The sequence below is a fragment of the Chelonoidis abingdonii genome, chromosome 5 (genome assembly GCF_003597395.2).
Source record: "Chelonoidis abingdonii isolate Lonesome George chromosome 5, CheloAbing_2.0, whole genome shotgun sequence".
NCBI classification, from domain to species: Eukaryota; Metazoa; Chordata; order Testudines; family Testudinidae; genus Chelonoidis; species Chelonoidis abingdonii.
Window position 1 is genome coordinate 58,769,158 of NC_133773.1, and position 19,815 is coordinate 58,788,972.

At 38.8% G+C, this 19,815-nt stretch overlaps 2 protein-coding genes across 2 annotated transcripts in view; one reads left to right on the forward strand and one right to left on the reverse strand.

Moving 5' to 3' along the window:
• Positions 1-19,815, reverse strand: part of NR3C2 (nuclear receptor subfamily 3 group C member 2) — a 651,149-nt gene that overhangs the window by 290,723 nt on the left and 340,611 nt on the right. The window lies entirely within an intron of this gene.
• The window catches only part of ARHGAP10 (Rho GTPase activating protein 10), a 255,503-nt gene that overhangs the window by 168,464 nt on the left and 67,224 nt on the right, over positions 1-19,815 (forward strand). The window contains exons 15-18 of the mRNA XM_075066743.1: positions 567-654; positions 5,167-5,225; positions 8,121-8,226; positions 8,874-9,033. Coding sequence (XP_074922844.1) covers positions 567-654; positions 5,167-5,225; positions 8,121-8,226; positions 8,874-9,033 — 413 coding nt within the window. The remainder of the gene's footprint in view (positions 1-566; positions 655-5,166; positions 5,226-8,120; positions 8,227-8,873; positions 9,034-19,815) is intronic.

The following is a 19,815-nucleotide window of genomic DNA, read 5'->3' on the forward strand; positions in this document are numbered from 1 at the left end:
TGTAATCAAAAAAAGTTGAAGTACTTAAAGACGCAAAACATCTTGGGTAATTGGCTATCATTTTATTTGTTCCTCAGTGGCTTTTCTTTAAAGTTAGTTTGATCTTCATCTTTTCATGAATATCCCCATATGGAAATATGGGGATATTCTAAATAAGGAAGTCTGGAAAAAAAAACCCTTCAATAAAGATATTTTAAATTAAGTCTAGTTTAATTGTATTGCTCACTAAGGAGAGAAAAATCAGTGAAATAATTTAAAAAACACTTGTAAGTAAATTTTCAAATGAGATAGACATGTATTTTAGATTTTAAATCCTACTTCCATTTTAATATTAAGAGGTAAAGGACAATTTTGGATTTAAACTAACAAAAGTTTCTTAATTATTGACTTCAGATTTGATATACTTCCATTCAAGGACCTTGCATTTAGTTGTTTCCTTTAGGATTATTATAATATTGTTGTCGGATTTCACAGATTATTCACATTCTGCCATGAATTTAACTTTGATAAAATCTTTTATGTATGTATAGATTTAGATTTCTTTTTCCTTTATGGTCATTTGTTAGATGCAAAAACCTGCAGTGAAATTGATCTGGAAAACTCTGTAGATTGGGACGTGAAGACGATTACTAGTACTATGAAGCAGTACCTGAGGTAAGGTTCTATGTGTTAACTATTCATAACTGAACTCTAATTACCACAGATTGATGACAATGATGTTTTATTCTTGTTTTGGTTGCTCGTTTTTACTATGTTTGGGTGGAAGTCTACACTGACTACAAATTCACATTTATTTAAGGCACTATATTTGCTTGGAGATGGGAGTTTCATAATTTCACAAAGAGTGGATTAAGATTAGTGACTGACAAACTTCAAAATGTTTAGAGGGGATAAACACCTAAGTGTTCAGCAGATTCTGTAGAAATCTTGGGTCTGCAGAATTGGCCTTTCTTACAAAATTTGCTGCTTCCAGTCAGATTAGGCTGTTCAACAGTATTTCTTCCTTAGGGTACTTTGGTAGAGCTGATCCAAAAAAAAGGGGGGGGGGGGAATCTTAAAAATATCATTAAAAAGTAACTTGAAATTTATGTTTACATTTTGAAATCTGAAAAATTTGACTAGCTTTATATTTTGCTACTTCTCTTGGTCCCAAGGAGCTGTAAAAGCTGCTGGGACAAAAAGTAAGAGAAGTGCATCTTTAGAGGTTTGGGTCTGTTCTGTGTGCAAACCAGTTTTCTGATTCCCTGTTGAGATATTCAGCTGAATTATGTAAAAATATACAACTTTTTGTGTATCCATTATGGTTTAATATGAACAAAACATTTTTGTTTTGTTTGTTTTTCTTGAAACCTAAACAGCACTGGCTTTTCAGTGGTGAAAATCCATTTACATTCAAATTCGAACTCTTTTATATTAATTTTCCTGGTATGGATAAAGTGAACTAGAAAAAAAAGGAGGAATTTTTAAGTACACCTCTACCCCGATATAACGCGACCCGATATAACGCGAATGTGGATATAATGCGGTAAAGCAGCATTCTGGGGGGACAGGGCTGTGCATTCCGGCGGATCAAGCAAGTTCGATATAACATGGTTTCACCTATAACACAGTAAGATTTTTTGGCTCCTGAGGACAGCATTATATCGGGGTAGAAGTGTATCAAGCTTGGCTCTTGAAGTATAGCTTATAGACTTCAGGGAGGAGAAAAAATATTCGTTTCAATGCACAAAATAAAATAATATTGCTGATCCAGAAGATCCTGATATTTTCTACAGTAATTTTAAAACATGAATAAAGTCAACTCAATATACTTGAGTTTTTTCCTAAAAAATGTTTGTCAAATTTTTCTCTTTTTCCCATTAGTTAATAAGAATTTTATTAGTTGGTGGACAATATTTTTTATATGCGACTAGCAGTTTTGAGGGATTTTAAAGGGACGTGATTTTCAGATGGTTGGTACTCAATACTTGCTGGATATTAGACCCCTTAAGGCAGAGGTGAGCAAACTACGGCCCGCAGGCCAGATCTGGCCCCTCAGGGGTTTGGATATGGCCCGCGGGATTGCCTCCCATGGGTCCGCGGGCCCCGCACTGCTCTCAGAAGTGGACGGCACCATGTCCCTGTGGCCCCCGGGTGGGGGGGCAGAGGGCTCCGTGTATTGCCCTTGCCTCCAAGCACCACCCCCCCTGCAGCTTCCATTGGCCGGAAATGGGGTACCGCAGCCACTGGGAGCTTCAGGGGAGGTACCTGGAGCCGCGGCAAGGGCAGGGCGCACAGAGTCCTCTGCACCCCCGCCCCCAGGGGCCGCAGTGCTTCCTGAAGTGGCGCAGGGCCAGGGCAAGCATGCAGGGAGCCGGCCCTGGTGCGCATGCTGACACCCCGGAGCCCGAACCCCCCCCTGCACCCCGCCCCCCAACTCCCTTCCCTGAGCCCCGTCATACACCCCATGCCCCTCCTGCACCCCAACCCCCTGCACTGAGCACCCTGCTGGACCCTGCACCCCTGTGCAACCCAATCCCCTTTCCTAAGCCCTCTGCTACACCCTACACCACTCCTGCACACCAGTTCCCTTCACTGAGCCCCCTCAGACATCCCGCTCCCTTCCTGTGCCCCAATCCCTTGCCCTGAACCCCTTCCTGCACATCACATCCTCCCCACTCCCTCCTGCACCCTAACCCCCTGCCTTAGCCCTGCATACAATTTCCCTACCCAGATGTGGCCATCAGCCCAAAAAGTTTGCCCACCCCTGCCTTAATGCCTGAAAGTTAGAGAACCAGAAATTGAGGCATCCTAAATCACTAGTCAGTTTTGAAAATGGCTATCAGCTCTCCAGCACCTACTGCAAGAAAAAGATGATGCTATTGAAAGAAAAGGTCTCTCTTTCTGTAACCTGAATCCCACAATCCTTTGTGCTTACATTGTGACAGGTTTCAGAGTGGTAGCCATGTTAGTCTGTATCAGCAAAAACAGCGAGGAGTCCTATTCACTCCACAATTTCACTCCATGCATCTGATGAAGTGGGTTTTAGCCCACGAAAACTTATGCCGAAATAAACTTGTTAGTCTCTAAGGTCCCACAAGGACTCATCGTGCTTGCATTGTGACTCAATAACCAGCACAACTCAAATAGAAAATACTTGGAAAGAACAGTTGTGATTAGTTCATAGTTAACTAAATTTACAACAAAAATTCATAAAATATTTATGTTCAAATAAATTAAAGGAAATGATGATTTGTTCTTTAATATCTGTGAACTAAAAAGATGGTATATTAATGGACAGACTACAGTGAATTATTCATTTAGCTCTAGAGTAGAGGGTTTTATGTATTCCTTTGCATCTGATGTAATAAAATATTCTGTTGCACTTCCTTATTTTTAAATCAAGCCATCTGGCCACCTGACTCTATCATCCTGGCCATGCAGGAAGAAAGATGAGATGCAATGGATGTGGTTTAATTGGGCCACAACTTTATTCACTTAAAATATCTGAGGATATCTAGCAATAAATTATACAGTGCAGATCATCATTCTTTCCTTTATTGTTTCCACCTAACTGGGAGGTCAGCTGTCAGACTTCCCCCTTTCCAGCCTGACCACAGCCAAACTGTGTCTAAGACCGTCTTGCCCTCTTCTTGTCTGAGGGTTAGGAGTGGTAGAAAAAGTGGGGGAGAGAGTGTCTTCTACCAGAAATTAAAAACCACAAACCCAGCTTCCTTAGGGGATGCATTCCCCAGTCAACTTCCAAGTGGGGGGTGGGAGACTGTTGCCCAGCTTGTTGGGATGAGAAGGTGTAGCACTTCCTGGCTAGGAGAGGGAGCAAGGATCATAAGCTGCTGCAAAAGTGGGGAGTGGGTCAGCATGGTGATGCTGATTGATCCTCAGAGATCAGACGGTCTGGAGAGTTCAAATCCTGGTGGGAGAAGACTCTTTTCTCTGAATCAGGTAGAGCAGCATCCATCCTCCCTCCCTGTGAGGTGGCAGAATGCCAGATTTAGTTAGGACCTGCTGTGGCCATGGGGCTAGCTGCACCTGGGGGGCGAGGGGGGGAGGGGAGACAGGGAAGGAATGTTTCCCTCACCACCAGATTGACCTAGGTGGAGTGGGGTTTCTTCTACCTTCCCCACAGCAGGTTTAGGGAGGGCTTTGTTATGGTGAGTAGGGAAGGGAATTAGGCTATGATGTTGCAACTCATTATGCATCCCACGAAGTGGGTATTCACCCATGAAAGCTCATGCTCCAATATGTTTGTTAGTCTATAAGATGCCACAGGACTCTTTGCTACTTTTACAACTCATTATGAAGTGTGGGGCAGATGTCCAGTGCAGGTACATCATAGGGAAATTATACACTGACCAGATGAATGGCTTTCTGTAACCTCATTTGAGATAGGGCAATAGTAAGGTCCTAGCAAGGCAAAAAAAAAACAACCAACAAAAGTCTGACTTGGCCAGTCAGGTGATGAGGGAAAAATTCCTTCCCAGCCCTGAAATAAAAAGATGACTAATGCAGTGCCCCCAGCAGATCATGAAATAAATAGTTCTGTTCTAATCCCATGGGTGGGAAGGTGGGTGTTACTATCTCATGATTGATAAAAGTAAGGGCTTCTCTAGGAATACACAGGATATGACACCCTGCCCCCATCCCCAGGGGCAGAGTACAACTGGAGTGTTTACATGTTCGGCCACATCCTATTCCTCCCTTAGCTCCGTTTAGATAAATTCCTCCTCCCCACCCTTGTAACCCAATTGTACAGGGGTCACTTAAAGGGGACACAGACCCACAACATTCAGTTGCAGTGAGCACATTTAAAAAAGAAACTGATGAACATTTAGTTACACAGCATGCCTATATTTTATTCATCTGTAAGGCAATCTCAAAATGTACAAAAGGTGTTTATACTATATTGGAGGCCTCACTTCAACTGGTGGAGTTTAGGTCTTGGGTTTAACCATGTTGTTTTCCTAGGATTATGCTTTTAAATGTCACGCTTCAGTTTGTACTATAAATCATTGAAATCCTGCAAGCTGCCCCCGCCGGGGGCTCTCCCCTGTGGAAGGTGACACTGCGTCATATTGAAAGACTTTCCTGCTCGGAATAAATACAAATAGAAACAAATGTACATGAGCTTACTGTATTTAGTGATTCCATGTCGTCTTTGTCTTCCAGAAGTCTTCCAGAGCCCCTAATGACGTATGAGTTGCACAGAGAGTTCATCATTCCTGCCAGTAAATATTTGACTACAGTTCAAATAGAACTATTTTATAATAGCGCCGTTCTAGCACTGAGGAATAGACGTTGAAAATGTAGTCTCAGATAAATTGCTCATTTCAACTGAATAAATAACAGAGGTGTAGGAAAAAATTGGAACCTTTTAAAAAAGAAAGATGGGGATATTAATATGAAGTTAAATAGAGAGATGCCGTCATGCAATGTCTATAGAGATCTATATATGTATAAACATAGATGTGTTCATAGATACAGAAATGCATTGTATATTGATAGACTCAATGGGGCAAGTTTTTGCTTGGCTTAGTGCATTTCACTCTGTTTTGATTTATATGAATTTTTTAGTTAGAATTTTAAAGTTCTGGATTTATTTCCTGTACCAGTTGTACCATAGTGAATATTACATATCCAGTTTTCTTGCAGTAGTTTGGGACGGTAATATTTTCGTCTCCTTAAGCCATTTATGAAGAAATGAAATTTAGTAGGATACAGTGTGCTGGGGGGGAGGGGAATGGCGGAAGGGGAGAGAGACAAGCTCCCTTGGATCATAAAAAATGACTGCCACCTGATCCTTGTTTTCAGAGCCATCTCCCTGGGAGACCGGTATCCAAGCTGGCCTAAAGGTGCCCCATATATTACTAGAAGAAAGGAATGTACAGGCCAAATTAAACTGTTGCAGTTAGAGTAAAGATTTAGAGAAGGTAGAGCAGGAGTTGTAGTTCAGCTGCATGATTTCTAATGTACATGGAATTGTCTGAGGAGTAGAAATTGCATAAGAAAAAATGTTGGCAGAATAGCCAACAAATATTTAGCTGATTTGCTTTCCAGCCTATGGCACTTCTGGCAATCCATGAGAATTGAAGTTAAAAACAATTGTCCTCAAAATTTTACTTTATCTTGTTGACTAGTATTAAAGAATGGAAAAAACAGCACAATGCTAGTTTCTAGTCCTTGCTAGAGTATTTTCATATTTCAAAAAAGAGATAAAACTTTACTGAATAGGTTTAGGGGTGGGTGTGTGTGTATATATTTGCTTACACCATCATTGTTGTGATTGGATTTGATAAAACTAGATAGATGTTTTTTCGCAGAATTCACAAGTGGCAACAAAGAGGAAATATTTTCTAACCTTATTGCATAGTTAACCTTGAAATTCACTGCCATACAATGTAATTGAGGTGGAGAGCTTAGTAGAATTCAAGACATTTATATAAATAATGAGTATATACAGAGTTTCATGCGATAGGATTTAAAACATTCTCTTTCCCCAAAGCAAATAACAGTATAAGTTTCTGTATTCTGATACTCCACTCTCCCATTTTATTAGGTCTACTGGAAGATGTTTGTTTACTGGTCTTAAGAATACAATATCCACAAGTACTAAAAAATTGCATAAGCCCATATGTGCAATGGCTAAACTTGTCAAGCAAGGAGAAGAAACTTGAACAACACTACATTAATTTCAGCCATTCCATTTTTTTTTAAAAAAAAGCTTCTAGGTATCTTTCTAACCTAAGGTATAAAAACGTAGTAGATAATAAGGAATGGGCTGTTATTAAATTGCAGCAGAGTGTACTCCACCCCTTTTTCTTAAAGAGTATTGATTGGGGCAATCAGAAGCCCTTGACAGTGACACATAATTCATTTGATGAAACGTCACTTCATCCGGTATTCAGGATTCCACAGTACTCTGAAGGACTTTTACTTTGAAGAGAGTTGGATTGTTTTTTGGGGCTCTCTGAATTTGGCTAATCAGAAGTAAAACTGCTGGCTTGCTGGTGGCATTTTCCTCAGTGAAGTTCCACCAAGAATGTTCTCTACCAAAAATGTTTCCAAATCTATTAAAAGAAACACCTAACAAAAATGTTGGGTTTTTTTTGTTTGTTTGTTTGTTTGTTTTCAGTAAAGATCTAATGTCTGGAATAAATTTAGGATAGTGCAGTCAGAGCAGTAGTATTGGCTTCAGAACTTCTCAGGTTCACTGTATGTCCTAATGCCCATAATGGTTTTCTGTTATGTACCTTGCCTTCAGTACTAACTTACAAAAAGATATGGTCTTACACACACCTTACTATAATCCAGTCTTCAGATTTAGTTTTATAAAGACAAACAATAATGTAAAATAAAAAAAGACTGATTCATTTTTTTCACATCTTACAAATCTTTTTCAGCTATTTAATAAATAATAAATAAGCCCTTGTGTGGCCTAAATTGTTTGTTTCTTTGCTATGTACAAGGAAGCCATTGCATCTTTACACCCAATCGTGTTACCAATTACACCACTGCCAGCAGTGATATGTATTTGATATCAAGAATCCTTTATCCTGGTAATCTAACTCTGCAGCCTTATTGGGGTTATTGGCCTACATCTTTAAAATGTGTTAGTGTTTCTCTTTGAACTCTTTACTCCTCTCTGAATGTTATTTTCCGGTGCAGTTTCTAATGCAAGGTATTTTGAAGCAGTGTCAACAGCTGTCTAGCACCAACAAAACTCAATGTAAATAAGTATAATTAATAAGCGATGTCAAAAGGATAAAGAAGCATCCTTTCACACTTGGTTTTCACAATGAGATGCTGTAGCTAGTAACATGACCCCTTGCTTCGCAGTATTTTTCTAAGCATGTGTGATGTAGTAGAATATCTGCATCTTTTTTTGCAAATATAGATAAGCAGAAAGAGGCAACCATTTACAAGTGGATTGAAAATCACTTCACAAAATAAGAAATGGGCAGATAGTACTAGAACACAACGTGCATGTATTGAGTTCTGCTCTATTTGGAGATATCTAAGTGCAAAACCAAAGTATGCTAGGAATGTTTTGTTTTGGGGTTGGTGTGTATGGGTGGGGCAGGATTTCTGTCTTTGTGATACAGTTAATTGTTTCTATTATGTAGAAAGTGGCAGCCCTGAATCCAGAGTTAACGCTATCCACTTCTTGGTTCATAAACTTCCAGAGAAGAACAAAGAGATGCTGGACATTCTGGTGAAACATTTAGCAAAGTAAGCACCATGGCTTCTTTTATTAGTTTTCAGAGTGTTCTCCACCTTTCTCCCCCTCCCCCCCATTTTTTCCCCTATTTTATTTACAATTGGGCACATTGACTGTGGTTGGCACCAAGGCTGCTCGTGATGGTGTTAGACACCGTATCAAGCACCAAACCTATGCAAGAAGTTGAGAAGTTTGACTCATGCTATGTGTATTTTGGAAAAGAGGGCAGAAATCTAATCTGTTAATGAAGTCATATAAGTATTTACTTAGCAGTTCTGCCAGCAGTTGAGGGCTGATTGAAGTGGAAAGTGAATTTATACTTTCTCTTTGCAAATTCTGGCAAAGAGAATATTTGTGGGTTGTTAGCAAAATTAGGTTGGTTTCACATTTACCAAAGTCCAAGGCTAAGTGCATTGTACACATTTAAGTTCAATAAATGACGACTTTTGTTTCCTCTTAAAATGGAAGAATGGGTTTCCTGCTTTCCAATATGCAACATGGTTTTATTTGGAGAAACTTTGTACAAAATAAACTTCTAAAATATGGATTAGGGAAATGTAATGTTTTCATTTGTAAAGTATACTTCAGCTTCCAAGAGTATTGGCAATTTTTCATAACTTGTTTCCTGTTTTTTTTTCTTCCAATTCTTTTGAAAAAGCGTTGCAGACCATGCCAAGAAAAATCTAATGACTGTAGCAAATTTAGGAGTAGTATTTGGACCAACCTTAATGAGGCCACAGGAAGAAACTGTGGCAGCTATTATGGACCTAAAGTTTCAGAATATCGTAGTGGAAATCCTTATAGAAAACCATGAGAAGGTGAGACTCTATGTGTGTTTAAAAATGTGCTTGATAGCATTATTATTATTATCATAGAATGTGGCATAAAATAAACATTACATCTTACAGGCATTTGATTTTACATATGTACTCACAGATTTTTCACATGTGCCCCATTGCCCCCATAATTAGCACTTTTAAGTATGTAAATTGACCTATCAACATACACATCAAGCACATTTAGATGCATATTTACTCAGAATGCACAGATGTCTGTGCTAATTATATACACATGCATTTTCATGAACACTTGCACATGCACAAAGAAAGGGGCTCTTTCTGTCTGTTGGATGTGACAGTGACTGGAAGTGAGAGAACCTGTGCTCTGTTTTCAGCTTTGCCTGAACTTGGTCATACCACTTAACCTTTCTGTGCTTGTTTTCCTCACCTATAAAACAGGACTCATAGACTTTGAGCTTTACAGGAGGAAAGCACTGTTTGAGAGCTAGGTATCAATAATAGTCTTATTTAAAAAATTCTCATTTAAAATGTTTTCATTTTCTCAAGTCTTTGCTTTCTAGTGTAAAAATTACAATGGAAGCTGTTGCTGCTGGTTAAAGTACCCCACACAATGTTCCTCAGAGTAGACATTCAGAATATCATCATGCATCCTCTCTTGGCTTCCCATCATTGCAGTCTAAACCCACCTAGAAGTTCTACTAGGCATCCCCTGATTGACTTCCCCTTAGTGAGTCTTTTGGGCCCAACTTGGTATCTTGAATTTAATCCCCCTTTTGTGAGGCCTCAGATGCCTTCCTTGGCTTTGTTGGGTTCCTTATGGGTATAATTCCTTCTTGATTGGAGTGGTTGGGAGAAAGGGTTGGCAAATCCCAAGCCTTCCCACTTACATTGTCAAAATGAGCTGTCACTGGAGATCGTGCAGAAATTAATAATATGATCGTCTCTCTCCTTTTTTATGTGGTTTGAGCAGTGAAATAGTTATACTTGAAATGTTAACATCATTAGTTATCTGAGTTAGTTTCCATTCAGGTGAATGGAACAGCCTGCACCCCTTGGAACAATTGTTTTCGATTCTGCAAAGGAACCCAAATGTAAAACTTGGTTCATATTTTTTGAGGCTATCTCAGCAACTGTAACAACTATATATCTGTCTATAGATATAGATATAAATTTTTACTTTATAGTTTAGATTCTGGAGACCAAAAATAAAAGGGCTTCCTGAAAAAGGTGCTCGTTTGCCATACTGGTACATAAAGGCTGAATCCAGGCCATGGTCCATTTAATTCCTGCTTGTCTAGATCCCTAAACAACACATCATTGGCAAACGTAACACCAGGCTGGTTCTTTGCTATCTCAGCTGCTTATATCTTTTTAGAAACTGGACACCGGATTGAATGTTTGAATCAGCAGTTGTAGTGGCTTTTCTCGTTCCCTGTGAAAAGAAGTGTAGCAGAGAAGTTGGGAATGGAAAGTACATCAAAGTGATACTGTATCAGCTTACACAACTCAATCTTTTATGCCTCCTTAGGATCTTGAAGGGCTATCATTTATATATTTTTCTAAAGGGACTTTTAGTTTCTACCATTACCCTTGCCAGCAAGGGTCTACCTATCCCACTGACCCTTCTCTGTTGTGCACAGTGTTGCTGTCGCCCAGACTGACAGGAATCTCCAAGGCTAATGGAGGGTAGACTCAGTGTATGATAGCTAAACGGGCAAGCAGACACCTGTTGGTGTGTCACAGCCATTACATAGTCAGACTAAACACATTTTCTTTTAAAAACGAATCTTCCTTCCCTGGCTCTCAACAAGTAGTTGGCAGTATAGGCAAACAGGTGTATTAGCAGCAAGATGCTCATTTTTGCATAGATAGTCTTCTTAATAACAAAACGTCTACATGTGTCAGACTTGCATTATTTTTATTTTATTTATAACCTTGGTAAAATCCCAGGAGACAGTCTGCCAGCTGTGGGTACAATCCTGGCATGTTAAACATGTAGAGATGTGACATTTCATTCAGTTGTAAATCTCTCTCCTTGCTAATGATTAGCAGCTTCTGCTTTAGAAAATTTAAAATTGGGATAGTAGTAGTTCTGTAGGGTCAAGACTGAGGTGCAGTGAGAAGTTTGAAGTAACACTTACCCAGCTTCTGCCTGCACAATGCATGCCTCTTGCATTCTATAGAGGAAACTCTCCTTTCTTTGGCATCAAATTCAGTTCAGTATTTAAAAACCGACCATAACTTCAGAAGTGAATATTGAACCAGTTTTTTTAGACCAAATTCAATGGGTTCAGTAGGTTTTAGTCAGTGAACAAAGATAAAATTGTGCCACCTTTCATGATGCTGTCAAGCTGTCATTAAGTATCATTAACGTTCTCTAAGCACTGCTGTATGGGCAGCTTTGTTGACGGATTGCAACAACTCAGTCTTAGTAAGAGAAATAATTAATTAGGTTACTAACTTTGAAATAACGGTGCAGCAACAGCCATCATCACTCAACTGAATCTTAATTAGAGAACTTTTATACAATTTATGTATGAAGAAAACTGGCTCTGGGACTTGCCCTGGAATAAGAATATCTTGCTTAATCCAGAAGCTATTTTTGAAGCTTTTTTAAGTACTTTATTTTCTGCTAGCTGGAAAACAATCAGTGCAGCTTTCACCTTGTTTACAGACCTTATACGTATTTCTAAGTGGTGGTGGCAAACCAATTATAGTAGCTTTGTAGCGGTGGGTGTATCAAATTAAAGTGGACCAGTACTGAGTCTGTGGAAGCAATGACTGCTGCAGCTACAGGAACCTGAGGGATCAGTAGCCAGCATTAGAATCAAAGTGAGATTAAGGATACAAGGGGTGAATGGGAATTAAGGAAAGATGAGTTCAGTATTCATTTGTCAAATGTAAATGAGTGTATTAGGGCACACTCTACTTTTGACACACTGTCATCTATCCCGGACTCCAGCTGGTAGGACCAGCTGCAGAAGGCAGGGACCTTCAAACATTTAGAGAACTTTTTCTAGAGTTCCTCTGTTCTGTGCTGATTGGCTGTTTGCTTCAATCCTTTCTTTCCCCCACCCTCACAATCATTTCACCTCAATTTCACTCCACACCTGCACTTCTAACCCTCTTCACCCTTGTCGTGTTGCCCCTCATCCTGTTTTCCTTCAGTGTCCCCTCTTCCTTCACACTTATTTCCATTTATCTGATTCCCATCACCCAAAAATCATGGAACTAACATGAGGTTTTCTGCCATCACATTGTTCACGCTGCTTGTGTGTAACACATACCCTGTACCCCGCACTATGCCTGTTTTGTCTGTTTACTTTGTAAGCTCTTCAGGGCAAGAACCATCTACTAGTTTTGATTTGCACAGTGCCTTCCACAGTAGTGCTCTGTTCTTGCTTGGTCCTTGGGTACTACTGTAGTAAACATGACCAATAATAATATCAACCTTTCATGAAAGAGGCCTTGATGTGTCTCCTTCTATTTCTCTTGGTGGATTAAAGACTGTTATTTGACTTTTTCCCCAAGAGTTGCACTGGCCAGCAGTTCCTAGCAATAGCTACCTAGTGGTCTCTCCTCCTAAGTGCCATTGGAGGTATATGAACCTACACTCAGGAAGACTGTTCTTCCGTTGCCTGGTAAAATGAAGAGAGTACACGTCCTTGTCACCAAGCAGCATAATGTTTTGGCCTGTCATTGGAAAGACTGTCCAGTGAAATGAATGTAACCATCACCATCCAAAAGTGTTACTTGTGTGCCATTGAGGCATACCTTAATGTGGAGCATTTTGGTTCCTCAACCCCAAAATAAGCTTCCATTAAAAGAAAAAAGCTGAAATTAAAAAAAAAAAAAAAAAGAGTGAAAAAGAAAATACGACAGGGGAAAAATGCTAGAAAAGAGGAAAGGTCTCAATGAGAAGAGAATAGATAAGTTTAAGTATGGGGGAACAATGAGGGAAGGACAAAATAGCAAGAAGAAATGGCAAAAACAGGAGAAAATGAAGATTACAAAGGAAAAAAATTGAAAGAAGGGCCAGACAAGAGTCCCATAAAGAAAGAAGTAAACCAGAGTCTACTAAGGAAAGAGAGCAAAGAGGAAAAAAGGAGTAAGAAAAGAATGAGACCCCTCCAAAGAATTCAGAAAATTTAAATCCATAGGCAAAAACCATCCAGAAATGTTGGTTTTTAAAATATATGTTAGAAGAGTGAAGAATGTATTCATTCTTTTTCCTTCTTCGGATTTATAAATGTTAAGGGTAGTTAACTGAATTTTATGTAGCTTAAAATGTATCTTTATATCTGATATTGTAGACTGTTCATATGGGGAACTCATTAAAGTGAAGTACCAATATTTGAATGTATTTTCATCATTTAGTTTTAAAGTAGACATGCCACAGTATTTGTATTTTAAAATTAAAAGGTAATTTAATATAGAGTAGTATTTTAATATTTTTATCTGTCAAGCTAGTAATTATTTCAAAAAATAAAACTTAGTACTCTTTTGTCTTAAGCATTCAACAGACACTAATCCTCACAATTGTCATGATAGAGGTCAGGGAAATAGCCCTTTCTTAAGGTTGGGAGAACCGAAGCAGAGAGGTGAAGGTCTGCTCAAGACTGCAGAGTTGGTAAGGTGTGGCCACAAAGCAGCATGCTTAGCAACACTTCTAATTTCTGTTGTCAGGGCACTGTTGCTGCAGAGTGCTCAAGACCTCTAGGACAGGCTGATAAAGCCATCTCTGAAGGCAAAGCTTTCCTCCCTCACCAGTCCTCAAGGAGGAATGTGTAAGCGGATCCTCAAAGAAGGGGATGGAGGGAACCTTAGACTTAGCAGACCTGTCTCAATGTTGGAAAACTTGATGTACTACCCCAAGTCCCCTTTGCCATGAAGATTGGGATCGTGGACCAAGATATAGCATAAAACATGGCAGAGTTTCTTGAAACAGCCCATTCTGAATGCTGCTTGTTCTGGCATATGCTTATGCACCCTGCTTCTGGTTAGGGAAGGTTTTACAGCAATACTTTGATTTTAATCCATCAAAACACTTAAGCTTATGCTTAGTGTTAGGCACATGAGTAATCAGTGACATCAGTGGGACTATACATGTGCTTAAAAGCTTTGCTAGATCGGGACTCTGAAAAGCAACCAAAAAAAAAAAAATCTATGCTGTGCCCTGGTGGAGGGCAGCTTAGCAAGGAGTCTTCTAGACTGGGCAGGGAGTGGCTGGGTTTTTAAAGGCCTTTCTTCATCCTATGGAGATGTCCCACTAGATAGTTGTTGTACAGGGGGACCTGATGGAAAGCAGCCTCCGAAGGCAGCCTCATGATGTAGCAATTCATTGAAAACAAATCAGTGCATTCTTTTTTTAAAAAAATCTTGTTTTGTGTGTCTTAAAAAGTAGCTTATAATAGAGAGGAGGCTGTGTATGTGATCTTTTCCAATTGTGCAACAGCTGCTGAGATCAAAAAGAACAGAGCACGGTTCAAGGTATTGTTGTACATGGCTCCAAGAAAATAAAAATTGTGTAAATCGTCAGATCAGTGTTTAAAAAAAAATATTCTCAATGTCTGAAACAACCTATCAAAACATTGACTACAAATACATCCGTGTACACGTACACTGCATGCAAGTGGACAATTCTTCTTTCTGTGTTTTCACATACAATAGATTACTATGGAATACTTCTTTCAACTTCATATAAAACTTCCAAATGGAGTAGACTTTTGTTCTTTTTGAACAAAATGCAGCATTGACAAAATTCCTAAGCAGACAAACAGAAATGAGAATAGTAAGTGGAATTCAGATGACTAATACTCTCTTTGGGGCTAGATTGCAGGGCTTGTTAAGGTACTGACTTCAATGTGTTTAGCCTAAGGAGATAACTTTGGAGGGCTCCAGAAGGAATGCTGCTAAATGTATTTGGTGATAAAAGGAAATACCAAGTCAGGAAATTTTGCCAGAAAATGCTCTGAGAAAATGTAATCACAGCATTTTTGAAGATGTGAAAAAAGTTAAAACCTTCCATAGATTGAGCATTCCCTGGAATTATCCTCTGCTGCAGCTTCCTTTCATAAGCAAAGTGCAGAATTTACAAGATTTTATCTTGTTGTTCTCTGCTGTCTAAACTGATCTAAATTACAATCTGTCCAGTCTTAGGGCTTGTCTTCACTACTTGGGTAAGTCGACCTATATTATGCTACTCCAGTTACATGAATAACATAGCTGGAATCAATGAAGCTTAGGTTGACTTAACCAAGTGTATTCCCTGTGCTGTGTCAACAGGAGACGCTCTCCAGTTGACTTACCTTACTCTTCTTGGGGAGTTGGAGCACTGGGGTTGATCGGAGAGTTCACTGTGGTCGATTTTAGCGTGTCTTCACTAGACTCACTAAAGCAACCCCTGCTGCATCGATTGCAGCAGTGTCGATTTCCCCATAGGGAAGACCAGCCCTCAGCCAGGTGGGTGTGAGTACCTAATTTAGCCCAGTGTTTCTGCCTATGTTCTTCATGAATTCTAACCCACTTTTGCTTTATTGAAGATGTCTTTAGAATCATGTGTATGATCCATTTTAGCAGCATTTCCCACCTAGCAAAGTCAATATGTATTCCTTTGGTTGCAACAGTTTATTTGTATTGAGGTCATGCCATCTGTCATCAGTCAAGGATCAGGGCCTTATTGTGGTAGGTGTTATGCACAATATAATTAAAACATGATCCCTGCCCCAAAGCACTTGTGAGCTAAGTATAAAACAAATGACAAGAGATGGGTATTACAAATAGACTGGGGAGCACAAGATACGTTTGTTTGGGAAGGAGTTCTGTAGTTGCAAACTACAAACTGAATTAAAGATACAAATCCTTTTTGTTGCATGGAAGGAAAAATAATAGCAGGATTCTTACTATGCTATTCAAGACCTGTTACATATAACTCCGCTCTCAAAGATCATGCTTTAAACCATTTCATTCTCATACAACTAAAACTTTGATGGATAGATTGAATGTTGCCTGTATTCTTCATGTATAATTTTTCACAGATGCCTGTGTTTCATTTTTGAGATCTAAGCATACTGTCTCTCATTACTAAAGATAAAATGGGGGAATTGTCTAGTTAGGTGTGGTGAAGCTATTCTTTGGCTAAACCCTAGCCGAGTTTTGTAACTTTCCCTTTTATCTTTGCTGCTGCCTCTTACTCCCTTTGCCAAGAAAGAGACATTCACATTCTCTTCCGGAATTCTTTATTTGCTCTTTTAGTTGTATTTGGGAAAGCTGTGATATAGGATTATGTTGAGGAAATCACCCTCTTGCTTAAAGGCATTAATTGTTCCTTTAAATCTCTCATAACTAAACAAGATGTGTAGAACCCGCTTTACGTGGCTATGATTTAAAGAGAGACTCCTTCCTTTTATTTTTCTTTTCTATTTTTTTTTAAATTCTCTCTGATGCAAGTACTACTAGTAGTAAAGTATAGTAATGAGAAGGTGAATTTCTGCCCACACCATGGACAGATGTGTGGCTATTTCAGTCCTGGCTTATCAACTGCTAACTCTCTCTCCTCCACCCATCAAAGAATAGCAAAAAAAATTAGTGGCTTATCACAGTCTGTTCATTGCTATCAGAAGCATTCATGTCATGAATTGTTAGAATGTAGAACAAGATCAGGATACAGAAGAAGCTGCAGTTTTTGCACTAGGAATGCTACTTTCAGAAAAGGGTGAGTCAGCAAACTCATAACTTGAAAGTGATCAAAGGACATAAGCCTTAATCTTGTTTCCTCCTCCCCTCCCCCTTTTCACAGCTGGCCTGTTAGACAGCAATCTCTTGTTTTAGAGTTTATGTATAGTTTCTGCATTATAGTACAAATATGAGCCCACATAGTTTAAGGAGAAAGGCAGGCCAGTTGAATGGTATCAGAGTATACAGATACCATCATGTGGCACTGAAATTTTGCCCAACTGATAGCGCTTTTGGGAAATTGTCAGGAGCTCAAAGACATTGTATTAAGAGGAGCTGACAGCAGATGTTCCGTTTTTAGTGTGGAGTTGAGACCCATGGACTCCACAAGTGCCAGCAAGCAGCACTCCATCTGAATATGAGCAGCCAGGCTGCTAGGACAGATTCTCTGTAAACTGCATCTTTGTACTGAAGACAAAGATGTGTGGGACTTTCTTTTAGAGCTCCATGGGCAGTCCCTGAAATACAGTGCTCAGTGTTGCCTGATCTATTAATTATATATTGATTATTATATTGCTTGCTTAAGAATTCTCAGCATTCTGAGGCTTGGTAGGTTCTTGTCCTAAGATCTGGCCCAATATTATTAAAATTACTGTTCAGTTGTGAACCCCAATGTGCATTGTTGCAACACTTACACGTAGGAAATCTCACTACATTTATAATTGTTTTATGAATACAGTTAGCCAAGTCACAAATACTCTAACCCAGCAAGGTAAAAAGAGATAATACAATACACTTGAACATCCATATACTCTCACCATCCCTTGCAGAACAACCTAAAATGTTAGTCATGATCTTCCTTCTCCTCATGTCCTTCCTCATCAACACCACCACTGGTTTTCCTCCTGGCATCTCCAAAGGCACACAGGCTGGGATATAGGTTTTATAATGTGTTATTTTAACACCACTAAAGTCTAATGCATATTCAGTAGAAGTTTCACTCCCTTTTCTTTATTTATAATTCCTCTCCCTAACTCATGTGGGATGCCCTTCTGCCATAGGTTATTAATCCTTGTACCTCAATCTTATTAGTATATACATTAGTTCAGTGGTTCTTAACCTTTACTGCAGCCTTACCCCTTTGGTTCTCAAAAATATGTTCTCGCTCCCCCTTATCAAAAATCATTAGGTCAACTCTTTAAACCTAGATATATCATAACTATAGAATGAAAGAGAGAGAATTATTTATTTATTTTAATTTTGCAGTTAAAATTTAACACAGTAATCATTAAAAATGTATTATGTTAATAAATACATAGGTTTGATTAAACAAAGTAGTTGTACTTATGTGCCTGTGCTTAATTTGTGTTTTCGATTATTTATCTTCTAAAAAAAAAATCTGGCATGTCTCACACCCCCAGGGGATGCATGCACCCCAGGTTAAGAACCACTGCATTACTTAGTTACCATGGCACACTGGTGGTCAGACATCAGCTGATGTCACTAACTTAAAATATTACAAGTGGGTATAAACTAGCATCTTGTAGTTACCTACCAGCAGCTTTGTCATTCAGCATTCTATATTACGATATCTTATGATTTAGGGTTACTCTTGGTTAGCTGCTTATGCTAGGACTTTTTTGGGCCTTATGCCTTGATTAGTTTAGCTAGGCTATTGTTTTACAAGCCTTGAGGCTCACTGCATTACTGCCTTTACTTATACCTATGCATTACCTAGTAAATACTTATACCTATAGGCTACGTCGGCCAATGATGGTTCCTGTTCCACTCTAGTTATGACTTTTTACCTGTTGACTCTTCAGGCAGTCCACTTGGTTGCATTGATCAGAAATTTTTTTCAGACTTAAGAATTATGGATACTGTATAATCACATACGTTGTGTTGCAATGAGATTCAAGCATCTAAGTCCAGAGGTGCACATTTTGTGCAATCCCATGGAAGCCAATGCATGGAAAATCACATGACTAATGGCTGCTGGACTGTATGTTAGCGAAGCTGGCCTACCTGTATCTGGACCAAAGAGGGGTGACCCTGGGGAGGTAAGCAACTTTACAATTGCAATTAAAAATTGCTAAATTTTATTGGACAGTCACATAATTCAGGTTTTGGTGAAAAACCTTTTTTAAAAGTTCTACAGATTTAATATCAGTAGAACTCTTTTAATCAAATTAACCATATTAAAATCAAAAAAGTTTTGGTTGGGTACAAATATTTCCTTACAGTGTTCATAACACACATCAAATTCTGGAAATAAGATCCAGAAAGTGAAACAATTTAGATGCTGGGGTAAATACAAAAGTGAAACTGACCTATTGTCCTCCAAATTTAATGAAATGCAAAAAATAAAAAGTATGTATTATGAAAAAAAATATTTTAAATGTTTAGTTTTAGCAATCTCCTAGAACAATAACTTTGATGAAGAGATGTGATTTAAAATAACATTTTTGGCCTGTCCTGCTAAATGTTAATCTTTTATATTAGTTATACAGTACTATAATTTCCAAAGCAATGTTTTCTGCTAATAAATAATGTTTAGCAGTTGATGTGATACTCATTTTTTTCTCGTTGTTAGAATTATGAACCATGATTGTGTCTAAAACGTTACTTTGAAGCTTGAGTTGTCCTTTCCGTGGAAGAATTTATCAAAGGTACATAGCATTCTCTCCATATATTTCACCTTGCACACCCTAATGTGCTTTTTGCTTCTCCGTCTACACTAAAGCATTGACTTACCATGCATGCTTTGTTGCTTTACATTGCAGAAAAATGATCCACTGTCTTCATTGCCTCAAGGGATAAACTAGGTGTAGATTCCAGCAGAGTAAGTTCATATTCTGATATAATTTGCCTTTTATCCTGAGCACTGGTATGTTTCTAATAAGTATTTTTTGTTTTTGTACAGGTTGCTGAGTATAAACCCAGTTATCTTATCACCATGTCCAACAAAAGCCGAGCCAGCAAAGAAGAATTTGTGGGGATGATTAGGTTACCCTTGACCACTATTTACTGTGTAACATATTCTTAGGCCTCTCTACATTGGAAAGGCAGAGAGGAGCAGTTGGCATGTAGGGCACACTTGACTTAGATGGAGAACTGTTGTTCAAT